The sequence below is a fragment of the Macaca thibetana genome, chromosome 19 (genome assembly GCF_024542745.1).
Source record: "Macaca thibetana thibetana isolate TM-01 chromosome 19, ASM2454274v1, whole genome shotgun sequence".
NCBI lineage: Eukaryota > Metazoa > Chordata > Mammalia > Primates > Cercopithecidae > Macaca > Macaca thibetana.
The window spans coordinates 30,879,198-30,890,865 of record NC_065596.1 but is presented as its reverse complement, the minus strand read 5'-3'; the positions used below and the strand labels follow the sequence as shown (position 1 = coordinate 30,890,865).

Sequence of the window (11,668 nt, the reverse complement as noted above, 5' to 3'; positions counted from 1 at the left end):
GACTGTTCCCTCATCTGTATAGTGGAGGGAATATTTCCATTATACACTGGGGTGAGGAGGAAAGGAGTTAAGAAGCGCCTGATCCACAGGAGGCCCCTGTAAACCCACGCAGCTGTGATCCGAACCAGCAGGCTGCCTGACCTGCTGCCCCAGCAGCCTGTGCCCATCCTGCCCCATCAGAGACCCCCTGAGGGAACACACACAGCCACACAGACGGTCCAGTTGGGTTGGAGTTTATTTCTGCCAGAGCCTGGAGGCTGGGAGGATAATGGACACTCCTTCAGTCCCAGAGGGAGGCTCCAAACCCTCAGAGCAACCAGAAGGGAGGGCGGAGCATGGGCAGCAGCAGGAGTGAGAGGAGTCCCCTTGTCCTGCCCCTTTGCAAGGGTTCAAGGCTGGTGGAGGCCTGGGGTTTCGGCCACTCAGGAGTTCAGGGGTGGACGCAGAAATGGAGGAAGGAGAGTGGCTACGCAGAAACAGAGTGGGAGCGGGACTCCTAAAAAGATGCACAGAGAGACCCTCAGAGAAGCCAAGAAAGACGGCGAGAGGGGAGGGAGGGAGAGGGAGGGAGAGAGAGAGCAGCAGAGGGAATGGGCTATACTGGCTGAGGACGGTGGAGGAGCCGTGTTACTCCCTTCCTAATATCTACAGATCAATAACGAGGGAAGGAAGGAGGACAGGTAGCTGACGGGAACACAGCTGGCCAACTGCACCCAGTCTCTCCCCGAGCAACGTAGCTCCAGTCCTTGCCTCCCTGCCTGCCCCGCTCCTCTGTGTTTAGGGGTCATCCTTTGATGGAAGGTTGCAGGGGACCCAGGTGGGGTCTGATAAACGTCAGAGTGCGGCACCATTTCCAAAGGGCAGGAAGTCAGAGGGCAGGGTTCCTGGGACAGGGGCCCGTGGGGTCCAGGGAGGAAGGGGGCTGGGGCCCATCTGTTAGTGCATCTGGGGACAGGGTAGGGTTACTGGGGGTGGGCTGGTGGGGACCCCTCAGGCTCCGGGGATGGCCCAGACCCAGGCTCTGCTTCCTCTGTCTCCTCGTCGGATGCCACGCCCTCCTCTAGTCGGAAGACCTGCCGCACCGTACGGGTGGTGAAGGTGAGGGGGCCGCGTCTGTGGGAAGGAGAGACCGGGGTACAGAGATGAAATGAGGGGAGGAAAGAGAGAGAGATAACAAAATAAGGGAGAAGAGAGAGATGAGATCAAGAGAAATGGAGGGAGACGGGCAGAAGCAATGGGGGGGGGGGCAGAGAGAGATGGACACACAGAGGAGGAAAGGAGAGAAAGGCAGTGGTACACGGTGGGAAAGGAGGGCACAGAGATGAGACAGGGAGAAACGCGTGTGGGAAGAAAGAAGTTACCTGGATCTGGCTCTCCGGCAACACAGCCGCTGTTCCCACAGCCCCACGCCCCCGTGGATCCCATTTCCCCCTCCTGTTGCCCCTGACAAAGCCTCGCGTCCCTGGGGTTTGTGGAGTGAGGGTGGTGCCCACCCGTCAGGCCTACACGTGGGATGACCATACCGAAGCCGGTTCCTCAGTGTGGTCACTTCACGGTTCATGGACTCGGCCGACTCTGTGACATCCTCCAGCTCACGCTGCAGCCTCCGGCGGCCGGCCTGAGCCCGGGATGCCTCCTCCTCCGCCTCCTCCAGCTGCCGCTTCAACTGCTTTACTCGAAGGTTTCCCTTCTCCAGCTTGGTGGGAGCAGGGGGACCGGGTTATATCTCCAGGTACTGTCATCACTCCCTCCCTCCCCAACAGCCCACTACTGCCCCCTGACTCTCTCTGCCCCATCCTCTGTTCTCTGTTCAGGCCTTGTTCTTTTCCCCTAAATCCCTCATGCCAGCTTCTACCCTGGCTTCCAGTCTCTCCCCTCCAGGTTTTCTTCTACATGACCTCAGAAAGGCCTTCCTATACCCAGAGCTGACCCAGACCCTCCTGCTCACAATCCTTTCATGGCTCCCCAGTACCCCTGGGACAAGGGTCCAGCCCCTCAGCCTTGCACTCTAGGCCCCACAGGGTCTCTTTTTGGTCCAATTCTCTCTTCCCATAAACCTACTGACCAGACCAACTTCACTGAGATCCTCCCCAGATCCCACCACCTCTCTCTTCAGGGAGGGAACATACATGATCTGACCTCATTTCTTATCATTCAACCCTCCTACCCCACATTTTCTGGTGTCAATGAGCTCCCATCACAAGAAGCAACTTGCAGGTGCTGGACTGGAAGTGAGTGCAGATAGCATCCTGGCACTTGGCACATCAACAGAGGGTTGGAATCAATGACTTTGCAATTCATAAATTCTGGCATCTAGGAAGGGCCCTTGTAGGGAGGTGAGGCAGCCAAAGGGAGGGAAGAAGTTAAACTCTACCAAGAAGCTAGACCAGGACTAAAATAACAACAGATGTTTATCTAGACCATACTGGTCTGCTTTTTGTTCTGAACTCACCAAACTTATTTCTGTACTTCAAGGCCTTTATACTTGCTGTTCCCTCTGACTGGCTCTTCTTCACCCTTCAGGTATCAATTTAAATGTCACCTTCTCAGAGAGTTCTTCCTGATCTCCCAACCTGAAGAGGATTCACCAGTCCTCTGTGTCTTCCTCTCTCTTCACTTTTTTTCTTCATAGTCCTTGTCACAATCTGTAATTATCTGCTGGTTTACAGGTTTATTGTCTCATCCTATGCTGAAAATGTAAGCTCCATGAGGGCAGGGACTTCCTCTGTTTCGTTCACATCCATATCCCTAATGCCTACCACAGTATCTGGCACATAGCAGGTGCTCAATAATTGTTCGTGGAATGAATGGTAAATAAAGCACAGCTGAGCTTTTAAGGGCAGAGGGACTCCGTCCAGACAGATTTGAGATCTGATCCAGGCTCTATCTCTGTGACTCTGATGCAAAATATATCCTCTTAAAGTTTCAGTTTCTTCATCTGTGAAATGGAACTGGTGAGGAAATGCAAATGTGTATTTTTTATTTTTATTTTATTTTTTGAGACGGAGTCTCGCTCTGTCACCCAGGCTGGAGTGCAGTGGCACGATCTTGGCTTACTGCAAGCTCTGCCTCCCGGGTTCATGCCATTCTCCTGCCTCAGCCTCCTGAGTAGCTGGGACTACAGGCACCTGCTACCACACCTGGCTAATTTTTTGTATTTTTAGTAGAAACGGGGTTTCACTGTGTTAGCCAGGATGGTCTCGATCTCCTGACCTTGTGATCTGCCGGCCTCAACCTTCCAAAGTGCTGGGATTACAGGTGTGAGCCACTGTGCCTGGCTGTGTATTTTTTAAAAAGCAGTTGCTTGTGACACAGTAACTGCTCAGTAAATAATCAAGAACACACACTCTGGGGCTAGAATGCTGAGGTTTGACTACTGACCCCACCTCTTACCAGCTAAATAATTTTGAGCAAGTTACTTCACCTTTCTCTACCTCAGTTTCCTCACATAAATAAGAGTATAAATAATAGCACCTTCCTTCTAGCATTCTTATAAGAATTAAACACACTAAATGTTATGTCTTTAGCACAGTGCCTGGTACATAGAAAGCACTCAATAAACATTATCTTTCGTTATTTTAGTACTGGTCTAGCTTCTGGGTAGACTTTCACTTCTTCCCTTGACCTGGCTGCCTCAGCTCCCTACAGGGCCCTTTCTAGATGCCAGCATTTATAAATTGCAAGCTCACTGATTCCAACCCTCTGCTGATGTGCCACGTGCCAGGATGGTACCTGCATTCAGTGCCAGCCCAGCACCTGCAAGTTGCTTCTTGTGATGGGAGCTCATTGCCTCTGGAGATGCCCTGTGCAATCTCTCAGTCAGTGGTCGCACTCTCCACCGCTCCCTAATGATGTCAGCTGCTTACCTGGTCCCGGAGCTGGTCAGCCACCCTCCGCTCCTCCTCCACCTGGAGCACCACCTCTTTAAGCCGCTTCTCAGCTCTGCGCACCAGTTTTCCAGAGAGGATGCGCTCTCTGAAGAGAGGGATGAGGAGTCTCAGTACAGGGGCTCAACTGAGGATGTTGTCCCCATAGACTCATGCAGTGGCTGTCATCTTGTTCTTAGATTGGCTTCTTCCCTCTTTGCTAACTCCTAACTGGTTCCCACAGTTTACTGAGGCCAAACACTGACATGCAGGCTCCCTTCTCCTCGGCATTCATGTCCCTGGCTTCTACTAGGACACCTCACATACCTGTTTCCTATGATACTGTGATTTATAATAAGTATACGCTTAGTCCCGTTCAGTTTCCAAAGAGAATCATTTACAAACTAGTTTACTCTTTGGGCCCGTTCATTTTTCCCTGAAAATCATTTACTATCTCTCACAATTGAATATATCCTTTTTTGTCCCTCTCCCCTATAAAGAGGATACTTAAGCCTCAACCATCTGGCCCTGTATAAAAAGTCTTACATTCAGGCCGGGCGCGGTGGCTCACGCCTGTAATCTCCACACTTTGGGAGGCCGAGACGGGCGGATCACGAGGTCAGGAGATCGAGATCATCCTGGCTGACACGGTGAAACCCCGTCTCTACTAAAAATACAAAAAATGAGCCGGGCGTGGTGGCGGCGCCTGTAGTCCCAGCTACTGGGGAGGCTGAGGAAGGAGAATGGCGTGAACCCGGGAGGCGGAGCTTGCAGTGAGCCGAGATCCAGCCACTGCACTCCAGCCTGGGCGACAGAGTGAGACTCCGTCTCAAAAAAAAAAAAAAAAAAAAAAAAAAAAAAAGAAAAAGTCTTATATTTTATATGGCTTCTGTGTTCATGCACATTAATATATTTGTATGCCTTTTATTTTGTCAATCTATTTATCGTCAGTTTATTTCAGCAGACTTGAATCTTCAGAGCGGGAGGGAACATTCTTTTTCCCCTACACCTGTCCTCTCCTGCACGGACCATCACATCTGGGGTGAAGTCCATGGGATAGGACCCCAGCAGTCGGTATTGCTTGACAGCCACACTGGATACAACAGCCCCAGCTGTGCTGAGAGGAAGGCACAGGGCTGGGGGCGAGTGGCAGGGCACTAAGCAGTGCAAAAGGATGCAAGGAGACAGGCTTCTTCAGCTAAGAATCATCTAGTCTTTCTTTGCTCCCAGGGTGACTTTATTATTTTTCTGAGAAAGGGCCGGCCGGGCGCGGTGGCTCAAGCCTGTAATCCCAGCACTTTGGGAGGCCAAGACGGGCGGATCACGAGGTCAGGAGATCGAGACCATCCTGGCGAACATGGTGAAACCCCGTCTCTACTAAAAATACAAAAAAAAAAACTAGCCGGGCGAGGTGGCGGGCGCCTGTAGTCCCAGCTACTCCGGAGGCTGAGGCAGGAGAATGGCGTGAACCCGGGGGGCGGAGCTTGCAGTGAGCTGAGACCCGGCCACTGCACTCCAGCCTGGGCGACAGAGCGAGACTCCGTCTCAAAAAAAAAAAAAAAGAAAGGGCCTTGCTGTGTTGACTGGACAGAAGTGCAATGGTGTGATCACGGCTCATTGCAGCCTCAATGTGCTGGGCTCAAGAGATCCTCCCACCTCAGTGTCCCGCGTAGCTAGGACTACAGTGTGTGCCATCATGCTGGGCTAATTTTTAATTTTTATTTTTGTAGAGATGGGGTCTCGTCATGTTGCCCAGGCTGGTCTTGAACTCCTGGGTTCAAGTGATCCTCCTGCCTCAGCCTCCCAAAGTGTGGGGATTACAGGCATAAGCCATTACACTTGGTGCGGGGTGACTTCAAGCAACTCTTCTACTCCCTCAGAACCTCGGTTTCCTCATTTGTATAATGGAGCAGGGGTCCTCATAGACCTCAAACTACAGTTCCCATGAGCCCTAGGGCCCCTGGGTAACCCTGTGGACTGAGAACCACTTCTCTCGTCAACCTCTGGGGCTGTTTCCTTCTGCCTGTCCCTGAGGCCTCTCACTCTCATCACATTCCACAACAAATTTAGCATCTTTCCCCCAAAACCCAATATTTCCTCAGTCACCAGGCCTTAGCTCCAGTGTCTTCTTCCCCTGCCGCCACCCATAGCCTTGGCTTCATTCCTTCTGGCCCCTAATTTCTCTTCTTCATCCTCTCCTGTTCATCTTCACGGCCCCAGCCCCAGCTCAGGCCTCATCTTGTTCTGCTTGGACCATCACTGCAGACTCCTTCCCAACCTCCCAGCTTCCAGTCTCTCTCCTCTGATCCATTCCCACCGTAGCCCCAGAAAGATCTTTCCACACCTAGAGCTGGCCGTGTCCCTCCCCAGCCCACAGCCCTCCCATGGCTCCCTCCCCATTGCCCCCAGAGCTCCCCACTGCCCACGCAACAGAGTTCCTTGGCCCAGTATTCAAGGCTCTGTGTGCTTCAAGCCTCATTTACCTCCCTGTCTCCCTCTTTCAGGTCCCAGACTCTCAGAACCAATCACATTCCTCCAAATGCCCTGATGTCTCCCACACTTTCCCGCGAAGCTGCCAGCTGGCTTGGGACTCCAAGCCCTGGAAATCCCATTCTTGTCAGCTCCAGTTCAAGTGCTTCCTCCTCTAGAAACCCTTCCCCAACCACTACATCTCAGGGCATTGCAGCTTCTTCTTCATCTATGTCCCTTCAGCCCTTCTAGTTCATAGACCTTCATTGCCATGTCCAGCTCATGAGTCTTTCACCTTGGGGAATCCACCAGACATGGTATTAGACATGGAGGTAATTAGGTATACTTCCATGGTATGTCTAATTGTTCATAATTTTTTCAGGGATCAGCACATGGGAAGGTCAACAGTACACTCCTCTTTTTTTCTGAGTTGGAATCTTGCTCTGTTGCCCAGGCTAGAGTGCAGTGGTGTGATCTCGGCTCACTGCAACCTCCACTTCCCAGGTTCAAGTGATTCTCCTACCTCAGCCTCCTGAGTAGCTGGGATTACAGGCGTCCACCACTACTCCTGACTAATTTTTGTATTTTTGGTAGATATGGGGTTTCATCATATCGGCTAGATTGGTCTTGAACTCCTGACCTCCAGTGATCTACCCGTCTTGGCCTCCCAAAGTGCTGGGATTACGGGCGTGAGCCACCATGCCTGGCCCCAATAGTATACTCTTTTTTTTTTTTTTTTTTTTTTTTTTTTTTGAGACAGAGTCTCGCTTAGTCGCCCAGGCTGGAGTGCAGTGGCGCGATCTCGGCTCACTGCAAGCTCCGCCTCCCGGGTTCACGCCATTCTCCTGCCTCAGCCTCCCGAGTAGCTGGGACTACAGGCGCCCGCCGCCTCGCCCGGCTAATTTTTTGCATTTTTAGTAGAGACGGGGTTTCACAGTGTTAGCCAGGATGGTCTCGATCTCCTGACCTTGTGATCCGCCCGCCTCGGCCTCCCAAAGTGCTGGGATTACAGGCGTGAGCCACCGCGCCCGGCCAGTATACTCTTAATATTTGTTTGTTGAATGAATGAATAAATACAAAAGGGAACCTTATATAAATTTGATGTATAATAACATTTCTCACCATGAGATAATGTACAGATGATGAATAGCAAGTCAAGCATCCTACATTTATAGCCCATCTCAGCCTCAGTTTTTCTACATGTAAAACAGGATAACAATGGTCCTTCCTTCACAAGGATTATGGGATATCATACAGGTACATACAGGTAGTCCAGCACCTGATATATAGTAAATCCTCAATAAATGGAAACTATTAGTATTGTTGTAATTATTGTTGCTGAATAGTATAGAGCAATAGAAAAATCTATTGTATTGGAAGACTGAAAGGTATTAGGCTTAGTAATAAATATTCTGTTAGTTTTATTAGCACAGCAATTCTCAACTAGGAATGTTATGGGAATATTCTTGGTCGTTCCAGCAACTGGGGATGGAAACCCTTTCAGCTCCATACTACTGCTGCTTCCTGTCTCTGAACATGGATGTCTGTGGGTGTGGTGCTTGGTGCAATTGCAGCCATTTTGTGACCATGAGGAAAAGACTGAAAAACAACACAGATGTTGATCCAGAGCCCTACCATTTTTGGGCTGCCTAGCTCTAGACTTCTTATCACATGAAAAAGAGACATTCCTCGTTGTGCTAGACTGATAGAACAGATGGTCCCAGTTCTCACCCCTTCCTGTATCCATACCTTGGCAATATGACTTTGCAGCTGCTCCTATCAAACAGTCATATCTATTTCCCCTTTCCTTTGAATCTGAGACTGAGTGACTTGCTTTGGTTAATAGGATATGGTAGGGCCTGGCGCGGTGGCTCAAGCCTGTAATCCTAGCACTTTGGGAGGCCGAGACGGGCGGATCACGAGGTCAGGAGATCGAGACCATCCTGGCTAACATGGTGAAACCCCGTCCCCACTAAAAAAAAAATACAAAAAACTAGCCAGGCGAGGTGGCGGGCGCCTGTAGTCCCAGCTACTCGGGAGGCTGAGGCAGGAGAATGGCGTGAACCCGGGAGGCGGAGCTTGCAGTGAGCTGAGATCCGGCCACTGCACTCCAGCCTGGGAGACAGAGCGAGACTCCATCTCAAAAAAAAAAAAAAAAAAAATAGGATATGGCAGAAGTGACACAGTACCAGTTCCAAGTGCGGGCCTCAAGGAGTCTTTAGCACTTTCCCTTGCTCTTAGAACCTTTACTCTGTCATATGAACAACCCTGGGCTAGCCTCCTGGAGGATGAGCGGCCACATAAAGCAGAGAAAAGTTAGCTTAGTTATCCTAGGCAAGGCCTTAGAGTTACACAAGCCCAGCCAATACCACTCATGCTGTTCTTGAAAATAAGAAAGTAAAAAAAAAAGAAAGCCCAGCCAAGATTAGCGAATCCATCTAGCTGAGCCTCAACTGAGCAGATGCATGAGTGAAGTCCACCAAGCCCAAAGCAGCAGAACTCACTAGCCAAAGACTCATGAGCAAAACTAAATGGTGGTTGTTTTAAGACACTAAGTTTCAGAGTGGTTTGTAATTCAGCTATAGCTAACTGACACATTATTATGTAAATAATACTCTTAGTGAGACTGCAGTTACTTGTAGCCCAAATCATCCTAAATGATACAGAAAATCAGCAATCATTTAAATATTTATATACATTTACACTTTTTTTTTTCCTTTTCTTTTCTTTTTTTTTTTTTTGAGCCCAGGCTGGAGTGCAGTGGTGCAATCTTGGCTCACCGCAAGCTCCGCCTCCCGGGTTCACGCCATTCTTCTGCCTCAGCCTCCCAAGTAGCTGGGACTACAGGAGCCCGCCACCACGCTCTGCTAATTTTTTTTTTTTTTTTTTTTTTCGAGACGGAGTCTGGCTCTGTGGCCCAGGCTGGAGTGCAGTGGCCGGAACTCAGCTCACTGCAAGCTCCGCCTCCCGGGTTTATGCCATTCTCCTGCCTCAGCCTCCCGAGTAGCTGGGACTACAGGCGCTGCTACCTCGCCCGGCTAGTTTTTTGTATTTTTAGTAGAGACGGGGTTTCACCGTGTTAGCCAGGATGGTCTCGATCTCCTGACCTCGTGATCCGCCCGTCTCAGCCTCCCAAAGTGCTGAGATTACAGGCTTGAGCCACCGCGCCCGGCCTACGCCCTGCTAATTTTTTGTATTTTTAGTAGAGATGGGGTTTCACCGTGTTAGCCAGGATGGTCTTGATCTCCTGACCTCGTGATCTGCCTGCCTCAGCCTCCCAAAGTGCTGGGATTACAGGCGTGAGCCACTGCGCCGGCCTCTTTTTCTTTTTTTTTTCCTTTTTTGAGATGGAGTTTCACTCTTGTTACCAGGCTGGAGTGCAATGGCGTGATCTTGGCTCACCACAACCTCTGCCTCTTGGGTTCAAGCGATTCTCCTGCCTCAACCTCCTGAGTAGCTGGGATTACAGACATGCGTCACCATGCCCAGCTAATTTTTTGTATTTTTAATAGAGACAGGGTTTCTCCATGTAGGTCAGGCTGGTCTCAAACTCCTGACCTCAGGTGATCTGCCTGCCTCAGCCTCCCAACGTGCTAGGATTACAGGCATGAGCCACCGTGCCTGGCATCTTTTTCTTTTCCTTTTTTTTTTTTTTAAATGGAGTCTGGCTTTGTCACCCAGGCTGGAGTGCAGTGGCACAATCTCAGCTCACTGCAACCTCCATCTCCTGAGTTCAAATGACACTTTTGCCTCAGCCTCCCTAGTAGCTGGGATTACAGGCATGAGCCACCACACCCGGCTAATTTTGGTATTTTTTGGTAGAGATGGGGTTTCACCATGTTGGCTAGGCTGGTCTCAAACTCCTGCTTTCAAATGATCTGCCTGCCTCGGCCTCCCAAAATGCTGGGATTACAGGCATGAGCCACTGTGCCTGGCTGTTTGTTTGTTTTTTTTTTTTTAGAGACACGGTCTTGCACTGTTACTCAGGCTGGAGTTGGACTGCAGTGTTGTGATCATAGCTCACTACAGCCTCGAACTCCTGGGCTTAAGCCATCTTCTTATCTCAGGTTTTTGAGCAGCTGGGACTACAGGCACGCGCTAACACACCTGGCTTTTTTTTTTTTTTTTTTAAGAGATGAGGTCTTGCTATGTTGCCCAGACTGATCTTAAAACTCCTGGCCTCAAGGGATCCTCCCACTTCTGCCTCCCAAAGTGCTGGGATTATAGGCGTGGGCCACCATGCCAGGCCAGTAGTCATTACTATGATGATGTCTTTTGGATGTTTCAAACTAGGTGTCTGTAACGCAGCGTCCTTCCTCTCACTCACCAGAATGTGGAGGTCACCTTTCTCCCGTGGCCTCCGCTCTCACCTACCTGGTCTCTTGCTCTAGCTGCTCCTCAGCCTGGGCCAACTTAGACTCAAGGGCAGCAATGGTCATCTTGTGGCGGGCTCGGGCCCCAGCATCCTCCTCACCCAGGCGTCCCCGTAGCTCCTGGATCTGCCGTTCCAGCTGCTGCCGCCCGCTCTCTGCCTTGGCTGAGAAACTGCGCTCAGCTGACAGCTCTGTGGTCAGTGACTCTACCTGTAGCGGGAGGGGAAGGAAGGATGCCATGGTGGAATCTCAGAGGGAAGGTGGCCGGTAAATCTAGGCACCTCCAAGAATGAAGCGCACTGATGATTGTCACACGCATCGCACAGGGCCTGAAACATACTAAATCCTCAACAAATGTTCGCTTGTATTTTTATCAATAGTTTATTGACTTATCACCCACAGCACTGCCAGCCCTGGGTTTTAACATTGTGGATGGTTTTCTGCTTACTTTAATAAGTCCATGAGATCATCACAAACTTGTTTAAATGTCATAAATTCTACTTCTGACTGTGAATGAGTCTATTCCGAGAGTTATCACACTTCTATTTGCACCAGGATCTTCTGGGGGAGCTGGTGAAAAAAATGCAGACATCTGGGTCTCACCCTTCAGAGACTCTGACTCAGCAAGACCAAAGCGGAGTCCGGGAATCTGCATTTATAACAGGCATCTCAGGTGATTGAGATGGGAAGGATACGCAGGAGGATTTTGAGAAACACGACCTCATAAACAGTAGCTGCTACGTGGAAAATGTGTAAGCACACCCTAATAATAGTTCCCGTTTATTTATTCAGCTTGTACTCCGAGCGAGGCCTTCTACTGGAGCCATGGAAATGAGTCAGACTCAGTCTGATTCATACTTTATTTCACCCTCGCAGGGACACAATGACTGGGTAATTAGCATATTCTCCTTTGCGTTTTTCTTTTTTAATTAAAAAAAGTGTTTTTTTGAGACAGAGTTT

At 50.1% G+C, this 11,668-nt stretch overlaps 1 protein-coding gene across 5 annotated transcripts in view; it reads right to left on the bottom strand.

The window, feature by feature from the left end:
- Positions 1-217: 217 nt before the first annotated feature.
- The window catches only part of MYH14 (myosin heavy chain 14), a 105,824-nt gene continuing 94,373 nt past the window's right edge, over positions 218-11,668 (bottom strand). For all 5 annotated transcript variants that reach the window (XM_050771435.1, XM_050771438.1, XM_050771439.1 and 2 more), the window contains 4 exons: positions 10,710-10,918; positions 3,867-3,975; positions 1,524-1,696; positions 218-1,113 (listed from right to left, as the gene is read on the bottom strand). In XM_050771435.1, the coding sequence (XP_050627392.1) occupies positions 963-1,113; positions 1,524-1,696; positions 3,867-3,975; positions 10,710-10,918 (642 nt within the window). In that variant the 3' untranslated portion in view covers positions 218-962. The remainder of the gene's footprint in view (positions 1,114-1,523; positions 1,697-3,866; positions 3,976-10,709; positions 10,919-11,668) is intronic.